Below are 25,282 nucleotides of genomic sequence, written 5' to 3' on the forward strand. Positions count from 1 at the left end.
AAATATTAAGAGTAATCCCTTACTTACTAAGTAATTTTATAGGACTAGTTAGGGTTCGCTCTAACTTATACTTAAATTAAAGAGTTTATAATATATATCTTTTAATAAAGTAGTAACTAATATTTACTTAAAAAGAAATAAATAAATAGATTCTTATATAAGAATCTTATATTCTTAATACTATAGGCCCGTTATATAGATTTTAAGTACGTTAAGTTTATTATTATTAACGTTATATAAGCTTTTTAAAAGATTTTAATACTCTTAAATATTTATAAAATCTTAATATCCCTTTATTAAAATATAAATAAGACGGGTTTAATAAAAGGGAATAATAAGGACTATTTAGTACTAAGTAAGTTTAAAAAGAGATCTATCTATATTTAAATACTAAGGGACCGTACTTAGACCTCTATATTTGAGTATATTTTTATAAGTAGTTAGTACCTTTTATTATTAATTATTTTTAAGGAGCAAACTATATAATGATAGTAGTTCTTTATAGAGATATTAAATTATACTTTATAAAGCTTTATATCTTTTATAAATAAGTAGATTTCGAATATAATTAAGTTAAAATAGTTAGTTAAGATATTTATTCCGTAAATAGAAATAAAGGCCTAGAGACTCTAATCTAAGCGTTTATTTATAATTAATAAGTATAATAATTACGTCTCTAACGATTTTATATAATAATATTATTTTAAGAGCGTTTACTTATATTATTTACTACCGTATTCTAGCTATATTACTTAGCCCCTAAATATTTTAATATTCTCGCTCCTTAAAATATATTATTATAATAAGCTTATAAATTACGGCCTTTAGCTTAACTTAGTACTAATTAAGAAATAGAACTTTTTTTATTATTATTTCTAAGCCTAAGTATAAGCGCTTATAAAATAAAATATATATACTAATTAAAAAGTAATAGGGCTATACTTTATTAATATATAATAGCCCCTATTTAATAAATTTATTATTATAGCACAGCTTATAAACGTTTTACGAGCGCTATTATAAGAGCCCTTATTTTTAAAAGTTCTTAAAATACCCTAAAATTATAATATTATTATTACTAAAAAGTTAAGAGACCTTAGGAGGTACTAAAAGCTCTAAGTACGAAGTAAGGGCAAGGTTAACTACGATTTTATTACTTATAAATTAATATTTAATTAAATAAATAAGTAATTAAATGCCTAAAACGTAACCCTAGCTAATACCTAATTAGTTATTAAGTTACTAAAGGCTTAAGTATAATTATATAAACTAATTATAAGAATAAAAGTACGGTAGGATCTAAATAAGTAATTTGTATAAATTAAAGCTATTATAAAAATAAAAAGGGAGGCTAAGGCTTACTTATAGCGCCCGATCGCAGTTCTAATACCTATAATTAGTATAAAAAAAGCTTAATTTACTAATATATATTTAGAATTTTAAATTTAGTAGTGTTATGCTACTAATAATCGAATTCGTAGTTATGAGGTCGAAAAGTCGAAGTCTAGAAAATCGTCTAAATTGGGTGATCTGTCGTAGGGGGTGATCCGTCGTGTGGGGTGGGGTCTTACCTCATCAACGTTGCTGTTACATGTCAGAGGCTACCTATATCCGTGGACCGTACGGCGATGTAAGGTACAAAGTAGCGGAAGTATCCGCCAGGAACGGATACCTACACGTGAGCTCTCATGTGTTCTTGGGATTGGCAGCGTCTTATTGGCCCGGTCGGAGTACCCGCGATGAACATGCAAGAGGGTAAATTAGGGAGGAGCTGTCCACCTGAGGTCCATGGTTCAGCCAGGAGCAGCTCGTCCGGTGCAAACTTGAAATGGCGTCTGGACTCTGGACTCTGGAAGCCTGCTGAGACGGGCAAGTACTCCAAGGTATCCACATGGTCCGAAGTATCGTCGAGGCCGCGCCTGCTGTGATTTGTCCGCTTCCTTGGGCGTCCTGGGACCTTCCGAGGAGCGCGCGCCTGTCGCCAAAGTGAGTTGGATTGGACCTTCCGACGAGGGAACCTCCCTCATGTGTACTCCGTAGGTACGCCGTATAGTCCTTCAGAGTTCCGTCCAGTCTTTCCTACTGAGGTACCTGCCTATACAGATGTTTCCATCAGATGTCGAGGTAAGGTAGGTACGGATATTCACAACTAGTTCCAGCAAGAGAAGAAAGATGATTGTGCCTCCTTTAGTAGACAATTCCTGCTGACTGCTTCGTCGCATGGTACGTACGTTCAATCGCATATCACTTGAGGGCCTTAACCATCATTTCCTCGGATAGTTGCAGAATCAGAATGTTTACCCCATGACATCGACTACACATTGGATAGCAAGTCTGTACCGAAAGGGCACAACGGTGCGTCTGTCTATTTCTGCGTCGGCACCGGGGCTCAATCAAACTTTGAAGCTGCTCTTTCGGTAACATTGGGCTCGAGACTCGATTTGAAACGGGCAGCTCGAACGAACATCCAGTCGATCTCAAGCATCAACTGAGCCAGCAGCCGCCAGCCTCGACTTGACCAAATCCCTAGTGTCTCTCGATGTCCGCATAACCTTCCGCATCTACCTTAGACCATCCTGTCTCTGTCTCTGAGGTCTGAGCCTGGCCGACAACGAATTGGGGCAAAAAGTCCCAAGAACGACAAAGTCCATCACACTAGCTGGACATCGGAAGAAGCTAATTCTTGCCTCAGCCCGCAGGCACATCATCCGCTCCCCCGCGAGCCTTGCCAGCTGCAGCCATGGCCAGTCATGACAAGAGGACACAACGCACGCGGCGTCCCACGCCATGCCCGCCGCTCAGAATGAGGTGCCGTCGCCACGAGGCCAACCGCCGATGAACTGCCCCGGGTCTCGAACGGACCTTGGCCTAGCGAGCCGGCCGAGTCTCGAGCATCTCGGTCCCCCAGCCTAGGAACTTTAGCTTTCCATGCTGTCTTTTTTTCTTCTTCGATGGATCCATCTTGGGCCTGTTCTGAGCTTCCGAGTGTACAACGTTTCTATAGCATTCATCATCAACGTAGCGGAGCTACCGGAGCATTGAAGATCCGCAATGCCACAAATTATCGGTCGTCGGATCTGCTGACAAGTAGCAACATGCTTGGATCAAGACGCTGGAATCAATACCTCGATACATCTAGTCAGATCCACTATTGGCACGAAAACGCAGTCCTGGAAACCAACAACCCAGAGAGCATGGAAACCCAGCGTCAAACTAGCGCATTCCCGCATTCCTACACCCACAGAAGCTGACACAGAAAACACGGATGCTACCACAGCCAACTGCATCCCGCCCTGCAAACGGGCGGCGCATAGGAGCGTTGCCGCTTTCAGGCCAGGTTAACATGTAGGCGGCAACAATTCAATGTGGTATCCTTGCCAGCCACGTGCGGAGAATGTGCAGCCGTATCCGTATCCCACCTCCCGCAATCTTGCTTGGAGTTTTGGGCCGCTCTGCCGCAAACTCGATTACAGAGGCCCAACTGCTGGCCATGGCAAGCCACCGTGACAACACTTTTCAATTCTATCAGTACGGCCCAGACTATCGTATCATGGAGCCTCGTCAATTTCGCAGTACCGATGCGTCATCTTGCTAGGTACAACCTCCACTTCCTTCCAGGGCTGGCAGGTCCGACATCCTACGGAGTACGACTCGTGGCCATCGTGGGCCGGACCAACCCTGCAAGAGATGTTTTCCCCCGTCGGCGCGTCTGGCTGTGTGACCGCTACTAATCAGGACTCATCGGCACCGACATTACGCCAAAGCTCGTGTGTAGCCGCCTGTATTCGTGCAATCCACCACGAGACAGGGCTGGTCGACTTAGTAGGGGAATTCCACGGCGAATGCAGTCCTTTTTGCGCTTCCAACTAGTACTCGGGAATGGTTGTATTGCGTATCTCTTCAACACCAGTTGCATACATCGTGCCGCCATGTTCGCCCTTGACGGACGATGGTTCCACCTTTACAACGACGTGCAGGGCTGGATCAATCCGAGACATTGAGCCGATGTGGTCCATGGAATAGGAACATTGTGCGGCCTTCTGGAAGAATTCTGCCCCTTAGATTTCCTGCCGTCCCAGATTAGCGACTCGTCTCTTTCCCGCCTGTCCTCCACTGGGCCACGCGGGTCCCGATAGGACCCTGTGCAGACGGGACGTCAGCCTCGACATGCTGAGGTGCTGCGATGGTAACCGCTGTCGGAGCAAAAGACCAAACAAGACAGCCTTTCCGTTCAACGCCACGCCCCGTCATGCATGTCAAACATGCACATGCCGAAATATCCAAAATAAGGAGAGGGAAAACCACCCCTTTGCAACCGCCGTAACCCGAAAGAGACAAGTTCTTGTTGATTCAAATCTCGAATATACGCAGTCCCGAATGACAAAGATGCCACAAACAGACTTCCGGTAGCAGCGGAAGGCATGGAAGGCACAGTCTTCTCAACATGCGCAATGCCGGCCAGAAAGATCATCCCAACATCTGCAGGCTCCGTTTCAGAATTCCAACTGGAGGAGCCTACCCGCGAACATCCATCACCGGTCATCTCCGTGTCAAACACGCAACGCGATCCCCTAGGCTCCCCCTTATCCGACATTTGACACCTGATGACACGCTGGCAGCCAGGCAGACCTTCTGCCGTCGCGGCTCACCTGAGGACTTTCCGCCGGCAATAACGTCGTGGTGGACTTTTCTTTGCAGGCCTCGCTTCTTAACGCTGCTGATCCCGCAGATCACATTCAAACCCAAAACGATACTGCCGCGACAGTCGGCCCCCTTCGCCTAGTCTGGCAGGCCCCATAAGCAGGGGCCAACGGCGCCCCGCGAGTTCCATGGTAGGCCGCACGCATTGGTCGCGATTTTTTGACATCTCGACGCGTCTGTCAGGAGCCTCATTTTAAACTAACCCCGTATTCAATATATTAAAGCTTGCCCACCTTCCATTTTTGAAACGGGGTCGCTATTACTGATACTTGGAAGGCTTGATGGCACATGAGAAGTCATGTGAAAGCAACCAAACCTGGGTCCGCAGCGCGACCCTCGACGTTGCATTGTATATTGTGGCGAGCCGGAACAACTGCACGCACACGCCGAATGGCCAGCTGCTGCAGACACAACGATGAGTCTCACGAAATGGGAATATCGGGTGAATGGGATTCGGTCATGTATACGGCCGATCAGCCTTCCTCACGAGTCGCGTGTCGAGAAGCAGAGTGCGACGCTCGATCCCCTGCTTCCATATCAGCAAAAGAGTCGGACTGCTGTCTAAAATGCTTGTTTGAAATTTCTCCGTCTGAAAACTGGCCTCGAGCTCGCCTGGCTAGCGTGGAAACCATGTCAACTTGCTGCATGGCCCTGAATTTGACAATGCATACAATCTCGGCTCTCGCCGGTCAGCCGGGAGACACAAGGCCGCCAGGCTCGCCGCACCAGGGGGGCGGGTGGCATTGCTTACTTCAGGACTATCCGGACGACAAGGCTGTAGAAGAACAAACGATCATCACAAGTAAGTGGTCGTCTTACATACGGCATATACCACATTGACATGGACAGATTCTGGATGAATTGGCCAGCAGGATCCTAAACATGGGTCTCATTTCAGTCCGCATATGGTGTGGCATAAGGTAGTGTCAACCAGTGTTGCGCTTAACCTGAAAATGGTCTACAGTCATCGTTGTCTGCAACCTCATTCTGCACGCGCCATCATCGGCGCTGTGCCGCCTCCTATTTCTGTCAAAATGGGATCACACATCCGGGCGTTTGGACTACTATCGTCGAGTCCCAAATCCTGCGAGAATTAGGAGGAACATTGCAGTGGATAACCCGGCTTATGGACAACTTCAAGATCGTTCCTGGAGGAGGCGCAAACGATCGTGGCTTGGTCCTTGTAAGAGTTGTGGACTCAAAGCAATGGGCACCCCGAAAGCCAAGCCTCGGAATTTGCGTGAGTGGTAACGTTAATGTCTGAAAGGATGCAAGTCCGCTTGGCCGACTGCCTTCGGACTTGTCACGCAGCCATCCCGCGCCACCCGAGGTATTCAGCGAACCAAGCACTAATGGGCTCAAGCATCGCTTCGGCCGAGATCTACAGCTTCAGACACGGGGAGCAACAGCGACAGTCAGGCCTTTGCTAATAATGTGCAGAGCAACGACAACATCTCAGCATGGCGTTTGAGCCCCTTGGTCAGCCGCTCCCAACGGCTTAGTCGCTCTTGTTGGACGTGATGCGATCTGCAGCAATCTCAAACGTCAATAGCTAGCAAGAAAGAGGAATATTGGGGATGAGGATATTATACTATATCGATCAGACTGCCTCGATGAGATGCAGACATGGCGCAAGTCGACTTTGCGACCACAAGACCAATCAATAGTCGTCTAGGCCTTCTCTGTTACCCGTGGACAAACACACATGTTGCCAATTTTCTACCGGATTGGACCGAGATCGAAACGATTTGATAAAGGCAAGCCTTCCATTCAGTGCGTGGCGTCAAGACCAAGTCCGAATGCGGCGCTCTCCAGAGAGCGCCATCTGGTCAACTCGGCCGTAAACGCTAGACGGCGCAAGATTTTGGATCATTCCGAACAAACGTAGAAGCTCAACCTCTTGGCAGGGCATCGACTGTCGGCGATTGAGCCGCTTCAAAGTTGATTTGCTGGTGGTGCAAGGTGACATGAAGAGATCTTGTTAAGCTCACCGGAATAGCTTATGGGTAGCTACGGTATCTAGAGGCACTTGGAAGAGCTAGGTTGGCGCCAGCTCCTGGTCCAATTGCCCGGTATACGCATGTCATTCTTTGCTGACTTTGCAGTCAGTCCGAGGATGGAGACTTACCATGCAAGTAGGTGGTGAAAATAAGAATGATTATTGATTTGATGAGAATCCGGGGTAAGCCGCAAGTGGCCAAAGTCGCACCTGTCTGGTCTGGCTAAACGTATGGATGACGTCACGGTCCCGAATGAGAGCATCTCGACGTAGCTAAGGTAGCTCCTCCCTCACAGTCCTATGTCGTGATTGCAATTCATTTGCTAACCTCTACGCAGAGTATTTCCATCATTCGGAACCTCAAATTCTTCAATTGCCACTACAATTCCACGCCGAGAAAGACGCAGCCTCTCTGGTTCATAACATACTTCTTCGCCCCCCCATTACCATAAACCGTAAAACTACAACCACAAAACCACAACCATGACCTCCCAAGCTCTCCTCCGCACCCTGACCCTCCGCGCAACAGCGGCCCGCACGTCATGCCGCGCCTCGGTCCCCGCGACCGCGACGAGACCCTTCACGGCATCCTCGACGACGAGGTTCGCGTACAAGGACACCCAGGACCGCGAGTCCCTGAACCCGGCCTCTAACGAGGGGACCAAGACGGGCCGCGACACGGAGGTGGCGCACGAGAAGGAGGCGTTTGACCCGTCGACGACGCGGCCCAAGGGAGAGAAGAGCGAGGACAGCGGCACGCTTGATGTTAGCGGCGCGAACCAGGCCGCGTCGAAGCCGCAGGGGGATAACCCGGGCGGAAAGGGTGCTGGGCGGAAGGAGGGGGGCGGTGAGGGGAGTAGTGGTGCTGGGAGCGCGCCCAAGGCTGGGAAGGCGTGAGGTTTGCTCTCGTGGAGTGGAAGACTTGGTGTTGGGTTTGTCGCGATGAGAGGTTTGGCGAAGGGGGGTGGGAGATTCATGGCAAGATGGGGGTTGGGATTGGCTGGGAGGTGAGGAGGAAGATAGCATAGCATGGCATGGCAGAGGTGGTAACGGGAAATATCAGTATCGTCAGCATCAGGACCGGGAGAGATATCGTTTCTGTCTCGGCTTTCAATTACATGACCATTGAGATAACACGGAGGGCAGCTTCCGAGTTCACCCGGCATCTTTCTTGGTGCTGGACTATAAACAATTGTGGTTGCTTGCCTGCACACAAGACAAAATCTCCATGAAACAGTCACAAGAGCAGAGAAAAGCAAAAACAACAGGAGCCGACCGAGGTTCGAGCGCAGGAGTCCTGAAGAGTACGGAGCATCACGCACTAGTCAGCACTTCACGGCTTTCACCCCTCGGTCAGCAAGGCCCGATACTTGTTGTTAGGACAGGAAGGCACAAGACTTCTGATAAGGCAGGCTTCCTATCTAGGTGGTTCAAGCCAGATGTGTGTGTGTGTGTGTGTGTGTGTGTATCCTGAGCTATCAACCCCCAGTCCTGGTGTATACCATGCGCATTACTTAGCTCCCTACCATGGACCTAGATATCTCGTGTGCTATACGTGTGGAAATTGAAGGCGGGGCTAGTGTATGTGTGACCCAGGACACCCGAGTGATTCACTACCTTGACCGCCTGGGATATGACCTGCCCGCCGCAGAATACTCATCAGACAGCCTCGCGAGGCTCCATAGCCGATGAATCATCACCACCCGTCAACAACAAGTACCTGGGCCGTATGGTCGAGGGGTTAATCGGGCTGCAGAGGCCCCGGTTAGGCAGTGAAGACTCCTGTCTATTTCGGGATCCAAGTTCGATTCCTCGATCGGTCGTCCCATTGTTGTTTTTTTTGTATATTTTTTGTGTTTCTTTTTCCTTTTCTCCCTCGGTTTCCGACTCTTCTCAAGTCGTCGTAGTATGCACGGGGAATAGCAAATGCAGCCTCAACGCCAAACCACTCACTTCCAATCGAATTCGATATGTCCCCTACTCCCCTTCCCACCGCGCGCCTGTCGTCTGCCGATCGTCATGCCGATGATATCTCGTTCTCTCTCTCTCTCTCTCTCTCTCTCTCTCTCTCTCTCTCTCTCTCTCTCTCTTCTCGCAAATCCCAATCCACACCTAGGCCACACTGGCAGCCTTTACGCATACAATCCATCAGGATCATCATTCTCCTCGTCATCATCCACCACAACAACAGGCTCCTTCTTCTTGGTCAAATCCTTGCGACACATCGGGCAGCTGCCCTTGCTCCTCAACCAGGGGCTCACGCACTCGAGGTCGAAGCGGTGGCTGCTGTGGCAGGGGAGCTCGACGACGAGCGGGTACTTGTCGTCGAGGAACTTTTCGGCGCAGATCGGGCAGGCCTCGTCTTCCTTTAGGGACTTCTTGGGGACGCGGTCGAGGGAGTCGAGGTACTCGTGGGACACGCCCGGGATCTCGGTGGGCGGGGAGGAGATGTCTGATTCGAGGGCCTCGACGAGGGAAGAGAGGAAGGCTGCGTTTTGGGTGTTGGGCGCGGTGGAGAAGAGGGTTTGGAACTGTTGTTGGAGGAGGGTGTAGAGGGCTGCTGCGTCCACGGGGGTCGGTGTCGCGTGGGGGTTGTGGTGGGCGGCGGCGGCGGCGGAGGCGGCTGCGTGGTTGTCGGTTGTGAGGTTTGAGAGGAAGGAGGTGAAGGAGGACATGTCGATGCGGCGGGTTCCGTCTTGGGTTGAGGGCCCGGGCTTGATGTTGTGCTCGACTGATTGGGTGAGTTAGTCATTGTTGGATTGAGTTTGGGGGGAGCATAGGAGGGTTGTTGGTATACCTTCGTATTGTGTAGCCATGGCGGGCGGATGTTCTGCTGCTTCGATTTGGCAGATCTTTCTGTGTGATGAGTTTGGGGAGAGCGACGAGGTCAGACTGAGCTCTGGATAGAGGTCCACCGATAGAACCCAGGAATCGAGGTTGGGTTGGAGGACGAGGATGTAGGTGGTTGGCTTGGTTTTGTTGGTTCAAGGATGGAGGCTGCCGCGATGATGTGGCCTAGGCAGTCGTTCGGTGTCGCACGTCTCGGTCAACGCGGGGTGGTGGGATGGACGGGTGGGAGAAATTGGAAAAGGTGAGGGGAAAAGCGGCGAGCTCCAGCCTCCGCGGGGGATTGGAGTCGGAGCCCACCTCGGAGAGCTTCTAGCGCGGAGCTCGGCTGCAGGGATCAGGCACCCCGCGTTAGTCTGGCTCGCCTTGCCTTTGCTTCATCCACCTCTCATCTTGAGCAATCTCACCTAACTGTCTCTTCAACTCTGACAAGCCTCCATCTTTGTAACTTCAATGAAATACTCTTCCATAAGATGGCTATAATTGATTGATCTCCTTCAGATTCTTAGGTCATAAAATTCTTCCCAGCGTTACAAGGTCTCTTCAAAATGTTCATCGGTTGAACGTACGACAGCAGGTACCAAGTCAAAAACTTCCCATCAGAGGAAACTCTACCTCTTGGCTTAGTACAACTTGCTACTCTCCTCGTTATGGTTTTCAGGTTCCCCGGAGAGCCTTTACCTAGGTCTTGCTGATGAACGACCTCCAATTGAGAGAAATTCCGCATTCTGCAGTCGCGGATTCCGCGGTGGTGGAGTTTACGATTCGGCGGACTGTCCGCGTTCCCCACGTCCGTCCAGTGTGGGCCTTAACGCCGAAAAGGCAAGACTTACAGCATTCGTTGTAGATTTACAGGCTGAGTTTGAAAGCTGCCACTGAAAGTTTGAACACCAGTAATCGGAGGCTATCTATCACTGATATTAAATGATCCAGTCAAAAATATTTAGAAAGAACAATGTCTTAAGGAGGCTTGAGGAGCTGACCAGACCATCTCTGGACGGAGAGAGAGAAGGTCCACCATCCGGCGTTAAGCAGCCACCGAGCTCTCCGTGTAAGGCGGAGCTCTGCATGACTTGCGGACTTTTCCCAGCTCGAGGTCTTCCGTCTCGGCTTCCTTCCCCCGTCCTTTTCTTTTTCTCTTTCTTCGGTTCTCGTTATCGCTTCCTAGACACCCAAAACGTCTCGTCGGATTTGCAGTCAAAAAAAGGCTGAAAGGACATGGAGCATGACCAAGGTAAGGTAAGGTAGGCAGGGCTTTCTAGCCGAGTACGTAGCTACTAGTCATGTGTGAAATGTGCTTTGGCATTCTTCAAGTTCATGCAAAGGCCGTTTTGCCTGAATGCGAGATTGTGCTCCACGGTGTAGGTGTAGATGAGTAACCGCCAAGTAAGGTCAATACGGACTTCAAGGTGAACCGTGAACCCCCCTCCCTTTCTCAAAATCAGAGACGAAAAGCTCGAGACTCTGCGAACCTGATGTGGAACCCCGAGCGTGGAGAAGCCGTTGTCATGATCCCGAGGCGGTCTCCCCGGCGTCATTCCACATCGACGCTACCTTGTACCTACTTCTACTTCTTTTACCGTGACGGCGTTAAGAGAGTGGAGCCTTCTTTGTAATCCAAAGACATCTGCAATAACCTCTATACTTGCACTTTCCGCAGAGGGAGCAACTATACGCTCTAGAGATAAGTAGAAAGCCGCTCCGGCCTCCCCTGTCCGAGTTTGAAAGACAAACCATTCCAACTTTTCGCAATCGTCTCTTTCTTTTGGGGGTTCTCTCCCCTCCCTGCTGTAGTTCGCAAACACCCCCTCCCCATCAAGTACCATCCTAGTTGTCAACGGTCTCCAGTCGTAGACGCAGGTGCCAACTTGTCGTCATATCCAAGGAACATTGCTCGACAGCCTGCCTCTTCCGCTCCGGCTCGTCAACCAGCACACGCCTCTACCCTCGATCTTTCCGTCTCTTTGCCTAAGACTTACCATCAAAAGGTACAATAGCCTTACGCTTCATCCATCCCTCTGTGCTCAGTCTTGCACTCCCCTCATATAGCCTCGTCTTTAAATCACCACGCCCCCCCTTCTCACGGCCTTGTCTCACCAAGTACACAGACATTGTAAAGATCAAGCAAACTTCATTAGGGTTCGAAAAAGCTCCAGCGCCAGCCAAGCTCTCATAAAACCCGCATCAACCTATCCCCCAGACGTCCTGCACTCTGCTCTCGCGCCTCTCTCTCTCCCAACTTGTTCTCTTCTTCTTCTTCTTTTTCCCACAGACAGGAAAGAAGCGCCAACCGCTGCAGCATCACAGACAACCATACCCGTTTACCACTGCGCCAGACACCCAACCCGTCGGACCCGACATCTTCGTCGTATCAATCATCTCACCTTTTCTTCTTCTCTCTGTTCCATAGCGACAAAGGGAAAAGCTACAGCAAAAAACAGTCTTACTCCGATCTGATCCAAATTCTAACAAAACAACAACCCCAAACACAACACAATGGCGCACAACGCCGCAGTCATCGGCTCCACCGGCCTCGTGGGTTCCCACATCCTCGGAAACCTCATCACCTCGGAAGCCTTCGCCGCCGTCAACACAATCTCCCGCCGCCCCCCCAAAGCCGGCGGCCTGACCCTCAAGCCCGTCATCGAGCAGGACACATCGGCCTGGCCCCCGAAGCTCGCCGCCCTGCAGCCCACCCCCACCGTCGTCTTCTCCGCCCTCGGCACCACCCGCGCCGCGGCCGGCAGCATCGCCGACCAGTGGAAGATCGACCACGACCTCAACGTCGAGCTCGTCAAAGCCGCCAAGGCAGCCGGCTCCAAGGCCTTCATCTTCATCTCGAGCGGCGGCACCCGCGGCGCGCTGAGCGCTCAGGCGCCCTACAGCAAGATGAAGAACGGCGTCGAGGACGCCATCAAGGAGGCCGGGTTCGACCACGGCATCATCCTCAAGCCTGGTCTGATCTTGGGCGCGCGCGAAGAGAGCCGCGCCGGCGAGGGCGTTTTCCAGTCCGTCGTTCGCGGGCTGGGTATGCTGCACCGGGGAGCGCAGGATACGTTTGGCCAGGAGGCCGAGGTGATTGCCCGCGCTGCTGTGCACGCTGCCGTCCTCGTCGAGCAGGGCAAGGCGCCTGCCGGTCTGTGGGTCATTGAGGCGCCCGAGATTGTGAGGCTTGGGCGGACCGAGTGGAAGCACGGCGCCTGGCCCCGGTCTTAGGTCTCGGGGAGGTTCAGACGGGTGTTTGTCGGTGACACCCAAAGAGCCAAGGTCAAACCTTCTCAGGAGGACAGGTACGCCCCTCGTCGGAATTATTCTTTTCCTCTCCTGGTCTCACGCCATCTGTCTCCTCTCGCGGGATGTTTCGGTGGTATTACGGCGTTCCGGCCTGGGGCTACACTCTGCTTGTGGCCCAATGGCATCTTTAATCGTGGTTATGGCGACGCAAGAGACACAGGTCACGGGTATCGCGGATGATGGGTGACAAACGGTTCGGGTGGAGAAAAGCTTGTTTCGTGTGGAATCACGAATCTTGTCTTTATCCGTTGTCAGTGGGAACGTTGAGAGACGAGGCCATCAGCAACATCGTGATACCTTTTTTTTTTCCTTTTCCCCTTGTTGATATTGTCGGATTTGATTGGTTTTGCTGGAATTTGTTGATATCCCCTCGTGTAAGAGAAATACCACCCAATTGTCTTTAGATAAACGAAGAAAGTTTACGTCCAGGCAACAGAATGTCAAGTATTCATCTACTTATTTATATAATGGATCTACTTCTTGGGAAATGTAGTCATTTGTGCTTCCTATGATCAACCTGCTCACGTCTTACACTTACACGGGACGAATCAATTGAATCTGTGGAAATCATCGGACCAGAGAATAAGCAAAGAAGATGACTGCATTGTCATACGGCAGCCCCCCGGCCTGCCTGCCGGCTTGTCTTTCCCCCTCCAAAAGGCGAGAGAGGGAGGCCCCACTGAGGTTGGTCGGCGCAACGTCGTGCCCCTCCCGATCGCAAAATCGATAACGCACAAGGGCAGGTGCACCTTGCACTTGCACCTGCACCCACTCTCCCTCGAGAGCCTTATCGAAGCCGCCCGAATCGCCCGCATTGGACCTTCCGGCTCCAATCAGTCACACCGGAACGACGACCCCTCCATTTCATCCCGCAGCCCCACCACCACCTTCATCTCATCATCGAAGCGGCTCTCTTCTCACCCAATGTCGCAATCTGTCTGACGTTTCTCACTCTCACACTGGGAAAAAAAAAATCTTGGGATCTTTTCTTACAGCCGCAAACTTCTTTTCAATGTAAGCTATGCTACCTCGCTGCGTCTGATTCCCCTGAATTAACACATTTACCAGATACCAAGCTCCACCAGGCACACTGTTGAGAATCTCACTCACTCACCTCGGTGTTGGATTAATCAGCATCGCGACAACCGCATATTTCAACCACCTCTCAACACAGAGGGCAGTGTGCACAAAAAATAGTCAAGAGAGAAGCCAGGAGAAACCAAAAACAGCAAAGATGGTGGCAACAGAGACAACTCGTCCCCTCATCGTCGGCCCCGAGTCGGGCCCGGAGGCTCCTTACCCGTACAAGATGGAAGGCAAGGTTATCTCTGGCTTCGGTCGGGGGTCCAAGGAGGTAAGTCGGTCACGGCTTTTTCCAAGGCAACCACTTCACCGACGATTTCACCTCTTGCTCTGCTCATTCTCACGATCTTTACACAAAACGCCCCAAACTCACACCCCCATACTTCTTCATCTACCCATCATCCTCCCCGAGCGCAACATCTCACCAAACCTCCACCCCAATACTTACCAACCCCACCACAGCTCGGCATCCCAACCGCGAACCTCCCCGTAGACGCCTCCCTCACCCCCTGGATCGACACCATAAAATCGGGCGTCTACTTCGGCTGGGCCTCCCTCTCCCTGCCCGCCTCGCACCCGGACCGCGTCGCCGCCCCCGGCACGTCCTCCACCGCCGGCGCCGGCCCCGCGCAGCCGCACGTCGACTTCCAGCTCTACCCCATGGTCATGTCCATCGGCTACAACCCCTTTTACAAGAACACGGTCCGCTCCGCCGAGGTCCACGTCCTGCACAAGTTCTCCGCCGACTTCTACGACGCCCACATGCGCCTGCTGATCCTGGGCTTCGTCCGCGACGAGCTCGACTACAAGAGCCTCGAGGCGCTGGTCGCGGACATCAACACCGACTGCGAGGTGGCCAGGACCTCGCTCGCCAGGGACGCGTGGCACCCGCCCAAGGCGCTGCGGCCCAAGGGCACCGTGGACGGGACGCTCGATGCCAAGTGGCTGGTTGAGGAGCTGCCCAAGGCTTAGGCTCTGCCAAAAAACGAGAAGCCGAAATCTCTCGTGATCACGTCACATCCTTGTCTCATTCCACCTCTCATGATTATGAAGTCTCTTCACAAAAGGTACACAAACAACAAACAAACGAAGCGTTAGAAATATAGAAGATTGCATTCATTCGAGAAAAGGTTCTGTCTGTCCAAAACATATAGGGTCCTTGGGTATTTCCCCTCTCTTCCCCGAGGGGTTGTTGGCTGAAGTGAAGTATCGTGAAGGAAAGAATGAGTTATATGACCATCGATCAATCCTTTCCGCAAAGATGCGCCTTTCCCGGCCTCTCCCTGTAACGAGAAATGGTAATGTCAAACAAATGACGAGAGAACACACTGGACCTTTGAATCAAAGTGAAAAACGCCTCCAATGCCTCTCCCCTCCCTCTTGTGTGCTCTGATCGCCCCTTTTTTTTAGTACCTCACCTCACACAGCCAGTCCATGAGTCTCCTTATTCTGGGAATAGCATGGAAGAAACTGCAATCTGTCAGTCCATGTCTTCTTCGACAACCACACTCCCAAGAGCAGAGATACTCACGTTCATAACAATCAACATGGGGATATCGAATACGTCTCGTTTAATCATCCAGCAATACCGGCAGTCCACTTTGCCGTCCTTCTCAATTTTTGAGATGCCGTGCTCGCCATCGATTCGGGTAACGCGGTTGCTGAGTATGCTCTTGCGCGGGTCCTGCTGCGGCGTCATGTCCGACGACGCCGCGCTTTCCGTCTGCTCTTTCGTGCGGTACTTGAGGATCCGACATGTGCGGTTGACGCTGCCTCGGCTGTCGCCAAAAGCAAGATGCGAAAAGTCGTCGTAAAACTCAACCACACTGTCATCGTCGAGGATCTCGGCAATGAAGACGGGCTGTTTCCGTGGTCCGCTCTCATTCTTGATCTGGTCGGCAAGCGTTGCGGCGGGTGCCTTTGGCGTTGAGAAGCCCGCACGGCCAGTATTGCGGCCACTGTTGGTCGTCGACCCGGTACCGCCGGTGTTGACGTTCAAGTTGGGGTCGTTCCCGAGGAGAACATCCTTGGTCCAGCCTGTTAAAGCGATGAACTCCTTGTTGACGGCGGCAATCTCGCCAGTACGGCGGAGGACAATAGTGGGCGCCGAGGTGTGGTGCATGAACTCTTCGTACTCGAATAGAGTGCGTTGAAAACACTTCTCCATGAAGATGAGATCCTGGCGACTGAGGGTCTTGGTGCAGGCTATAAATGACGGGCGAATGCTGGCGAGCGCCTTTGCGATGCGCAGCGTCATATTGGCCGAGAAGCGTTTCGGCAGGTAGTCGATGAGAGCGTGGAAGCCGGCGAGGTACGGATACGGCTCTTTTACGGTCTCGTAAATGGACGAAGGGTCGCGCTGCCTCTTGCCGAGCAGCGTGTGAGGGCCGCTCTTTTGAGGGGCGCCGGTCTTTGCTTTGGGCCGCGTCGGGGCGGTTATGGTCTGGGAGTTTCCAACAGCGCCAAAGTTCCCACTTGGAGATCCTTCAAAGGTAAAGTTAGTAGGTTGCGGGCTGGCGGTGTTGTCTGTGCTTGGACTATGTAGGCTTGTTGGGCCAGCAGCAATGGCGTAGGCATGTGGAAGGCCATGTTGCAGATTGCCTTGTTGGTACATGCCGTTGGAAGACTGGTCTACACCCATGAAATCGTTGATCATACCGCTATCGTATACTTGGCCAAACTGGTTATTGCCATTGTTGCCAAAGACGTCTGTGGATCCAAAGTTGACTTCACCACTTGGTCCTGACAGGGAGCCGTCACGCGGAGGGGTCTCCGCTGCGCCTGATGACATGTGCCCTAGCATGCCGAACTCCATGGCGCCGTACTGGCTGCCAAAGTTGAGCCCTTCCAGATCAAAGTTGAAGATTGCTGGGTTGCTTGGATCGAATAACGTATTAAAGGGGTCGTTGGCGACCTGCGGCGAGATCATGCCGCCAATGGATCGAGCAGTGTTGCTCGGCTGCGGAAAAGACGGTGATATCGGCGATGGTTGCGCCTGATACGGCAGGCCATCGGGGATGCCGACAGGCGTTTGCTGGCCCGAGTACACGGGGAATGATGCGGTTGAGCTCTGACCAAAATACGTGCTGCCTGCTGTCGAGGCCGTATCCGAGGCCCCGCTGTGATGCCGTTGGCCGTTAGGGCGGGCGGGCGCCGCGTTCGGGTTGTAGTTCGGACCTAGTACGGGCCGTAGAGCTTCGGGCGGAGCATCATGCAGATACTTTGCTTTCTTACGGACGCCGTCTTGGCAAGCCTCTGCGAGTCCACGCTTGATGCATCGCTGACAAGGTCGTTCATCTCCTGTAGCCATCCCATCAGCAAGGTTGCATCGCAGACGGCCATGTGAGTGGAGTAGGCAGCTAAACCCCGGTTACCACGGGGTTTTTGTCAAAGCATTACATGACTTCACGGGTGTTCACTTGACCAGAGACTATCGCGAGCCGGACCCTGAGGAATCGGGCAAAGCTTACCGCAAGTCAAATGGGCTCGTTGGCAGGCGAAGCACGCCCGGCGAGCCTTCTTCCTCCTTGGTCGTGACGGATCCTTGGGATCGTACTTCTTCTTGACCTCGCCGTTGGTATCGGCGCCACTGTCGTGAGATTCAGCCATCTTTTCGTCGTCGTCGTCTCTTACGGGGGTGTCGTCGTCGTAGTCGTGGTCATTATCTGACATGGCATCCGAGACCTCTGGCCCTGTGTCGTCCTGGCCGTCAGGCATGGTGTCGTGGATTTATATATACAAGCCTCCCCTTGGGCAGAAATGTGATAACGGCGTGCGCGGGAGCTGGCGCAGTGACGGCACGGCACGGCACTGCAAGCCCCGGTCCACGAATGTCGCTGATGGTCCGTTTGCGAAACCACACGGCTCACTTTCAAACGTATGTGGGCGGGCCCGGCGTCGCGCTGGATAGGCGTCGTATAATAGGAAAGAAAGCAGAAAATCCCTCCTGTGTTGGTGTAGAGTGACACAGGCCGGGGTTCTTTCTAGCTGGGCTGCTGCTGCCACACACAGCTCAAAGTACACCACCACTGCGTGACTAACTATCTCCAAGACCCGTGTGCGTAGTGGCAGTTCGAGTCTGCGAATAGGAGTCGAGCCGGACAATGGTTTCCCGCGACGACGTAGTATGGGAGAATAGGGCCAGAAATAGGCGCTGTGCGCTCCCGCGATATAGGTCGGGTAGAGCCTTGTTTTCTCCCTCTCTCTTTTGGTTCTCTTTGCGCCGCAGGGGGGGCAGGCGGCTTACAAGCAGAGCAGGGCAGAAAGAACGGAGGCGGCGAGCCTTGGGTCTCCCACAGCTCGTATCCTCAGCAGTCAGGAGTCTCCAATAGTGAGTTGGTGGAGAGGAAAGAGGCGTTTCTTGTGCGACGTGCTCGTCACGACAGGACTAGGTCCCTTGGACTCGATGGTTGGCGCAGTCGTCTCGAGACCGGTGTTCGCGTCGCGGACCACATGAGGTCGCGGGGACAAGGTGGTAGACAGAGTCGCTGGGCGGATAGCCGGCTGACGGCGCTGGGCCGGGGTGAAGTGAGGGAGGTTTTTAGAGGTCGAGGGAGTAAATGGTATATGCAGGAAGCCGTAGTCCCTGTGCTTGTCTGATGCAAGCATTGACACGCGGTACGGGAGTTTGGTGGGCTACTTTGCAATAAGTAGCACTGGTAGGGCGGATCGCATTCGCAGGTTCTCGATCGCAAGCGCAGCGGCGCAATTGAGGGGAAAGCGGCGTCGTCGGGAGGTCGGGGCAGATTTTGGAGTCGTGATGTTTATCCTCGGTCGGGTGGAAGAGGAGCACGCGAGAGGTTTGTCGTCAGAGCTGGCGGCGGTCGGTAAAGAAAACGAGAGGGACGGGATAGACAAGGTACCAAAGTTACGGGCAGTATCCGTAAGGTGGTAAGTGAAATACAGCAGTTAACAGGCCCAAAGAGAAAACGGATGCCCCAGCCTCGCTGCTGTTGGTCAAAGATTTGCGTGCTGAGCTGCGGGGTTTTCTTGGAGAAAATGTCACACTCGTCATTCGTTGGGCCGAGGGGGAATGTGGGTGCACCGGCCGAGAAATCCACTTTTCGTGCCTTATGAGTTCCTGCTACAAGAAGCACCACACAAAGTGGGATGTTGAAGATGTATATAATACAATGCACAAGTCTGTCCTTCCCACGACGGAACGCTGTTACGGCTGCACAGTCATCCAGGTCCTCGAGTCTCCCGTTGGTGTAGGTAGTTGGCGCCCGTGGCACCATAGGCAGGGTCGGAGACACTTTTGGGGTGACTTTCTCTCCTTCCCGTCGCATCCATCCAAACTAAGGTGACGGACAGTCGGCCTTGCAGTAACCGTTGTGGACTGTGGAAGGCAGTACGGTAGTTCCGAACAGAAACGGAAACAACCAATCTTCGTCTGTACTTTCTTGGACTTAATACCGTACATAAGGTAAGGTAGGTAGGTACTACGGATACCTCAAGGAAGGAAGGGGGTAGTTGAAAAGTCGGACACATGCCTGCCGCCTGCTCCTGCAGAATACCTTGCCTTACATATTATGCACCTGTGCACTTACTTGCCTTGCCATACCACTTGCGCCAGATGCAATCCGAGCAAAGGCTCCTCAAGACACAAACTCGCAACTTTGCATCCCCGCAGCTGGATCCGGACCAGGTTGGCCAAGCCATATTCTGCTCACCTCACCCACGATTTGAATTCCATCATGTCAACTTACATCATCCACGACAAGACCTGAATTCGAACCCAGGAAACAATGACCATCCGTTTGTCATCTGCTGCGCCTTGGTCTCAACGATTCCAATATGGCCAGGTTCAGTCGCACGGCATTACGTTAGCGACGCAACTGCAAGCCACTTTATTGGACATCTGGCATTCTCATTGTTCCCATTGCTGCATGTGAGATCCAATACGATCTCCACATCCAACATCCGCAGTTCGCATTTTTCCTGGTCCCAAGACAAGCCAAGCCGAGGGCCGAGTGACGACTTACACCCAGCTTCACACCTCCCTGGACAGTCGTGACAGTGCTATACGTGCCACGGCTCGCTGAGGATGAGGGTGGTATCATCGCATTAACTAATGTTGGTTCTAGCCGACGTGCCGAGCATCGGTCTGTCTATCCATCTGCAGCCCATCAACCGCTCGGGGTATCTCATTGCATGTGAGCACAAAATCAAGCAAGGCTTCTCGCCCGTCATTGGCAGCCACTCGGCCAGCCTCCGTATGCCGCGTTACCATCCAACTTTCTCGCTATGGCTGCCTGATGACCTTTCCATCAATGACAGCCCGACACCTTGGGCACTTGCAGACGGTTACTGCCGTCCACCTCATGACGATCGACGCGATCAACAGCCGCATCTGCTGCGCGCCGACTCCCGCTCACTAGTCGTCCAATAATGCAGAGTGGCAGCCCAGCTCGACTGCCTGGGTCAGGAACGCGCTCATCATGGCAAGATGCGCACCCACGACCAACAACACCGGCAGCGAGGCGACATGCGGTCACTGTCAACCATTCACAGCCCGGCAGCCTCTTTGCTGGTCCTCCACACCGATGCGGAAAGTCTGTGCGGTGCCGTCCACGCCTGATCCTTCACCGGCCTTCGCTGAATCTCTCGTTGCATTGTCACCTTCGTCAACTTTCTTTTTGTCCGTTGTGGACTTCTGCCCTCTGCTGCCTTGTCTCACGCCCGCGTGGCGAACCGACTACGACTTCTGATCTTCTTGCCATACTTGAAGAAGATGTACGGAAACGGGAGCATGGCCACCGTCAAGAAGGCGAGCAGTGACGAAGCCCAAGAGTATCCAAGCTTGTTGTACATTTTCGTTCCAAACAACGGGAATGCGGCTGTTGAAAGGGAAGTCCAAGTCAGCACCGCGAACGAAACACAACGCCTCCCAACTGAGTGGTTGAGAGCGTTGGTGCCACGGGGCAACTCACCAGCGAACATGCATCGCACAAACGCATTACTTGCGAGGGCCGAGGCGGCGTATAAAGGATAAGCATCGACCTGTGAGCCCCAACTTTAGCACAATTCCTGTCGTGTAACCTCCGGGCCTGAGACTGATTCCAAACCCCTGGAACGCCACAAGCGGGGAGCTGGCGGGACATATTCCACTTACAAGAAACGTAAAGATCCCAGTGAAGACGAGGAGAGTTCTGCGGCACATCAAGACGGTCAGTTGCATACTCCTGCATACAAGATGGGAAAACAACACCACCCCACGCTCCGTAGAAGCCTGACAAAGCATGCCTAACGGCCGAAAGCACACGCCAGCGCATGAACCTGCAGAAGCCTGCAGATGGCCTGCTCAAAGCAATCACGGGGTTGTCTTGTCACGGCAGCAAGATGCGCATGTTGCGGAACCACGGGCCTTTTTCCAACTTTGGATGATGGGTGCGATGCTGTGCGAAGGGAAATGTGAACTTACCCAGCTCCAAAAATGGCGGATCCAATGATGGGCATGATCCAGTGCACATGAAGACTCCAACCAAACCAGAAGATGCCAATGGGACAGAGGAAGGCTCCCAGGATGACTGGTGGAAGGCGGAACTCTGGCTCGCTGGCACCCTCGACGCCCGTCTCCTTTTCCAAGTCGGCCATGAGTCGACTACGGATACGGTGCCACAAGGGGTCCGTCGCGGCGGCAAGGAACATGCCCACGAGGATACCTAGGAAGGTGAGACCGACTTGCCACAGGTTGAAGCCATGGATCGTTGTGAAGACGAGGGGGAATGCACCGAAGAAAAGGTACAGAATACCCAAGAGAATGGCCGAGAAGATGTCGAGGCTGAGGACCATGGGTTCAAAGGCAATGAGCTGGAAGGGACGCATCAAGGAGATGCCAATTGTCTTGATGACGGACTTGGTCATGTTCTCAACAGGGGCCTTCCACCGCTCGTCACCTGTCTCTTTTTGGATCTTGCGTGCCTTGGTCCGCAGGACGATCGGATCTGGGAGCAAAAAGTCAGCTCCGACAAGCTAGTCTGAGGGCGCACCCTCCATGGACACTCACGATAAGTCTCAGGAACGAGTACGACAATGGCGACCAAAAGCGCAAAAGCCCAGATGATCATGACATAGTACGTCCATCTCCAGTGTGCGTTGTAGTTGACGAAGCCACCAATCAACGGGCCGATGCATGGGCCGATGAAGGGAGCAAGTGAGTACATGAGCATAGGGGCTTGGAGCTCATGACGAGCAAACAAGTCACTCACTGTGCCACCGGATACGGCGAGGAAGGCGCTGCCAGACAAACCGTCGAAAAATCGGGCAACGATCATAGTTGCAATATTCTTGGCGACTGCTGACGGGATGATCCAGATGACATACATGGACCAAGAGACGAGATAGATGGGCCGGCGTCCGTAAAACTCGCTGAGAGGGCTCAGGAACATGGGGCCCAAGCTGATGCCGAGAACAAAGACTGACAGGCCAATAGTGCTCACCAGTCGGGAGTTGCCGAATTCTGCATCCATCTGGGCATACGTCGAGGTGTAGATGGAGCTCGCAGCGGTACTGTCTTGCACGTCAACATCTCATTACAGAGTCGATTGTTGACTTCACTTACACGCAAAAACTCGCGCACGATACAATGGATACAATGAGCCACTTTCTCGCCTTGCCCAAACTACGTGGACTCATGGGATCGCTGTCGCCGCCCTCGAAAGTCACTTCATACTGGTCCTTTTCCGGTTCTCTTGGCGAGCTGTCGTCCTCTTGGTAGTCGTCACAGCTGTAGCCGTTTTGTGACCGCGTCCGGGTCAATGATCTTGACTGACGGAGTGACCGTGTACCGGCGGCGCCCGTGCGGATGGGCTCGAAGCCCGAGTCCTCGTGGACTGTGGCGCTGTCATCGTCCTGATTTGATGAATGGCTCTCGGCCTTTTCAGTGTCTTTTTCGACTTCGTTCGTCATGATTATCGTCAAACGCCGCAAGGGAGAAACGCAACAACGATCCTCGACAATTTTTTTTTTCTCCAACTTAGGTCTTACTCAGGGCCGCTTGATAACGACTTGATATCAAGGGCGCAGTAGTCGGCCGATTGCGGATGTCGGATATTTGTACGGATATCCCGCGTGGTTATTATGGGCCTGGTTCCGAGTTCCAGCGGTCGTGTGGATCGTGACAGGATCAGATCAGTCTGTTGCTGGGCTGGGCGTTACTGCGAACGGAGGTATGTGCAGGGCAGTGGTTTTTATTTGGAAGTGGGAGAAACGGCTCCTCTCTCACTGCAACTCTTCCGATTGTTTCAAAGACGCAGAAGAAGAAACAGTGAAAGGGACGAGTCTGTTCATGGAAGAGGACCTTTTTTTCATGGATTTTGCAGTTTTCCCGATAACAAGGTAAAGAAAGGCGCGAGGACCTCGAAGTGGATGGGATAGTGGGGACCTCGCGCCATCGGCACCGCATCCATTCACACGCATTAGTCAAAGACGACCGGATGGCTAGACGGCGCGACCCGTTTGGCAATTTTTCCCATGCACTTCTCGACGATTATTCAGCCCAGAACGCGGTTCGCTCTTTCGAGAGGAAGCCCACCGCGGACTAGGGTGGATCTCGTCATCGCGGCGAAAGGGAATAAGAGAGGAGAGGAGAGGAGATGGAGAGGGGCATGCAGGTGTGTCATAGAGCCCCCTGGATGGGTGACAAAACTGTGGGATGGATGACGCTGCGTTGGACCCTACATCGCCTTGGGGATCTTCCAGTTCTGCATCGGAGCCAACAGCCTATTCTTGCGAGAGCGGATGGAAGGGTCCAATGAGAAGGGGTCTCGAGCTATTCGGCGTTAGTTCGCGCGAGTTTTCGATTGCTAACATTTTATTAGTATTGTTATTATCTTTTGGCTGCACTTACCTTGGCCGAAAGGGTGACAGAAGGGACGGGGTTCTCTCGGAAATAAACCGTCATGGATATGACGTCGGAAGAGCCGAGATTCACCACGACCTTTTTTGGCTCATTCCAGACATTTCACAAGTCGCGGTTTCTCATTCAGCTGGCGGCGGCGGGAAGAGACGGGGGGATCCTCGGCGTCTGGAACCTGGGATCATTTGAGACAGGAGGCGCCTGCCACCTCTTGTCACTCCTGCAACGAGTCACAGGTGCTAAAATTGGCCCTGTAACCTTGATCTGTCGACTGTTCGAGCAACATACGTCGAGATGTGGTGCTGAGTAGAAACCCAGCCCGTCTTGGCGGAATTCCACTCCACGGCTGTTAGACGCGGCCCGATGGAATGGTTCACCGACCACAGGCTCGCAGAGGACGTGCGAATTCGCGATAAGCTTGGTGGTCCTCTCCCATCTATCATACTTTGGCTAGCTTCCGACTCTGTCCATCTTGAGATCTGACTAGATGGGTTCAGAGTTTAGACTGCCCAGCATGTGGGCTCTTGAGGCGATCGATCCCCGCTTTCGCATGTTGCAGGCCCAGCAAAAAAACACTGGATTGTCACTTTCGCTTCTTTTGTAGAGGGCCGAAGCCGCGAGAGGGTTGTCAGTCACATTGAATTGTCGGCAGCTTTTCCCGGCGCCGGGCGAGACCGTTATCTTGGTCTCCTGCCCAGTGTCTGTGCGCATTGCCAATTTTTCTGACAGCTTGCCACACACAGACAGACACTCCAATATTTGGGCCTTTTCTCCCCGCGGCGCCGGCTCGCCGATCGGGGCCTTTGGGGGTGGCTTAGCTCAGATGGGATTGAGAGTAAGGGAATCCACGTGTTTTGATTTGTGATTTGAGGTGTGGAGATCCTTTAAGCTGAGTATCCCACGGAGTTACGATGAGGATTGGTAATCTAAAACGTTCACTACTAAATGCCTATGATTTACAATACTGAAGTTCACCAACAACTTGGGGTAGTGCAAGGAGGCAGGTAGGTCAGGTAATCCTCGATAACCCGTGATTTTTTCGTCATTTCCTTCTTCCTTCTTCCTCTATCTATCTACTCTGATGGAGGTGAAATCATGTGCAGTCTCCATAAGCGTTATTATCATACATGAGGCCCCTTTCCATCCTTTCCTTCGTACCTCTGTTTACTTACATGATCATCATCATGATGAGCCCGCTACTCTTTCTAGTATACTGATATTTCTCGCTTTCGTTGGGTTTGAAAATGCAGTTTGCTGAACTCTTGACCCCCGAAAACAGGGGGCAAATGACAAGAAAGACAATAAAGATGAGAAATAAAAAACAAACAAAACGCCCGTTACATGCAAGATAACACACATATATAAAACCCCCGGTACGCATGTCGTCGGACAACACAATGCACGTCGTCAACAGAGCCGCACAACTAGGCCCACTCACAAAGCACCTCACCTCCGGACCTCCGGTACGGAACTTCCGAAAGTTGACTCATTTTTCCGTC

At 52.3% G+C, this 25,282-nt stretch overlaps 10 protein-coding genes across 10 annotated transcripts; 4 read left to right on the forward strand and 6 right to left on the reverse strand.

Annotated features, from left to right (window-relative positions):
* Positions 1–3,961: 3,961 nt before the first annotated feature.
* CLUP02_00429 (uncharacterized protein) lies at positions 3,962–4,251 on the reverse strand (the record flags this gene model as incomplete). The annotated part of the gene is made up of 2 exons (XM_049279477.1): positions 3,962–4,113; positions 4,158–4,251. The coding sequence occupies 2 exons, from the start codon at positions 4,249–4,251 to the stop codon at positions 3,962–3,964; spliced, it is 246 nt and encodes an 81-aa protein (XP_049135434.1).
* A 2,932-nt stretch (positions 4,252–7,183) lies between these two features.
* Positions 7,184–7,597, forward strand: CLUP02_00430 (uncharacterized protein; the record flags this gene model as incomplete). The annotated part of the gene is made up of 1 exon (XM_049279478.1): positions 7,184–7,597. The coding sequence occupies one exon, from the start codon at positions 7,184–7,186 to the stop codon at positions 7,595–7,597; it is 414 nt and encodes a 137-aa protein (XP_049135435.1).
* A 1,235-nt stretch (positions 7,598–8,832) lies between these two features.
* CLUP02_00431 (uncharacterized protein) lies at positions 8,833–10,385 on the reverse strand (the record flags this gene model as incomplete). Its single annotated transcript, XM_049279479.1, has 3 exons — positions 8,833–9,431; positions 9,498–9,592; positions 10,381–10,385. The coding sequence occupies 3 exons, from the start codon at positions 10,383–10,385 to the stop codon at positions 8,833–8,835; spliced, it is 699 nt and encodes a 232-aa protein (XP_049135436.1).
* A 454-nt stretch (positions 10,386–10,839) lies between these two features.
* CLUP02_00432 (uncharacterized protein) lies at positions 10,840–11,957 on the forward strand (the record flags this gene model as incomplete). The annotated part of the gene is made up of 6 exons (XM_049279480.1): positions 10,840–10,908; positions 10,993–11,159; positions 11,268–11,535; positions 11,649–11,686; positions 11,748–11,789; positions 11,855–11,957. The coding sequence occupies 6 exons, from the start codon at positions 10,840–10,842 to the stop codon at positions 11,955–11,957; spliced, it is 687 nt and encodes a 228-aa protein (XP_049135437.1).
* Positions 11,958–12,043: 86 nt separating this feature from the next.
* Positions 12,044–12,763, forward strand: CLUP02_00433 (uncharacterized protein; the record flags this gene model as incomplete). The annotated part of the gene is made up of 1 exon (XM_049279481.1): positions 12,044–12,763. The coding sequence occupies one exon, from the start codon at positions 12,044–12,046 to the stop codon at positions 12,761–12,763; it is 720 nt and encodes a 239-aa protein (XP_049135438.1).
* A 1,312-nt stretch (positions 12,764–14,075) lies between these two features.
* On the forward strand, positions 14,076–14,896 carry CLUP02_00434 (riboflavin kinase; the record flags this gene model as incomplete). The annotated part of the gene is made up of 2 exons (XM_049279482.1): positions 14,076–14,195; positions 14,387–14,896. 2 exons carry the CDS (start codon positions 14,076–14,078, stop codon positions 14,894–14,896), a joined length of 630 nt encoding a protein of 209 aa, XP_049135439.1.
* Positions 14,897–15,343: 447 nt separating this feature from the next.
* CLUP02_00435 (transcription factor) lies at positions 15,344–17,641 on the reverse strand (the record flags this gene model as incomplete). Its single annotated transcript, XM_049279483.1, has 3 exons — positions 15,344–15,394; positions 15,456–17,224; positions 17,395–17,641. 3 exons carry the CDS (start codon positions 17,639–17,641, stop codon positions 15,344–15,346), a joined length of 2,067 nt encoding a protein of 688 aa, XP_049135440.1.
* Positions 17,642–18,238: 597 nt separating this feature from the next.
* On the reverse strand, positions 18,239–18,532 carry CLUP02_00436 (uncharacterized protein; the record flags this gene model as incomplete). The annotated part of the gene is made up of 1 exon (XM_049279484.1): positions 18,239–18,532. The coding sequence occupies one exon, from the start codon at positions 18,530–18,532 to the stop codon at positions 18,239–18,241; it is 294 nt and encodes a 97-aa protein (XP_049135441.1).
* A 2,067-nt stretch (positions 18,533–20,599) lies between these two features.
* CLUP02_00437 (major facilitator superfamily transporter) lies at positions 20,600–22,834 on the reverse strand (the record flags this gene model as incomplete). The annotated part of the gene is made up of 6 exons (XM_049279485.1): positions 20,600–20,763; positions 20,857–20,926; positions 21,039–21,075; positions 21,348–21,870; positions 21,933–22,435; positions 22,488–22,834. 6 exons carry the CDS (start codon positions 22,832–22,834, stop codon positions 20,600–20,602), a joined length of 1,644 nt encoding a protein of 547 aa, XP_049135442.1.
* Positions 22,835–22,908: 74 nt separating this feature from the next.
* CLUP02_00438 (uncharacterized protein) lies at positions 22,909–25,273 on the reverse strand (the record flags this gene model as incomplete). The annotated part of the gene is made up of 9 exons (XM_049279486.1): positions 22,909–23,067; positions 23,151–23,403; positions 23,460–23,647; positions 23,775–23,873; positions 23,976–24,003; positions 24,072–24,200; positions 24,268–24,473; positions 24,525–24,601; positions 25,222–25,273. 9 exons carry the CDS (start codon positions 25,271–25,273, stop codon positions 22,909–22,911), a joined length of 1,191 nt encoding a protein of 396 aa, XP_049135443.1.
* Positions 25,274–25,282: the final 9 nt, after the last annotated feature.

The sequence above is a fragment of the Colletotrichum lupini genome, chromosome 1, assembly GCF_023278565.1.
Source record: "Colletotrichum lupini chromosome 1, complete sequence".
Lineage (NCBI taxonomy): Eukaryota > Fungi > Ascomycota > Sordariomycetes > Glomerellales > Glomerellaceae > Colletotrichum > Colletotrichum lupini.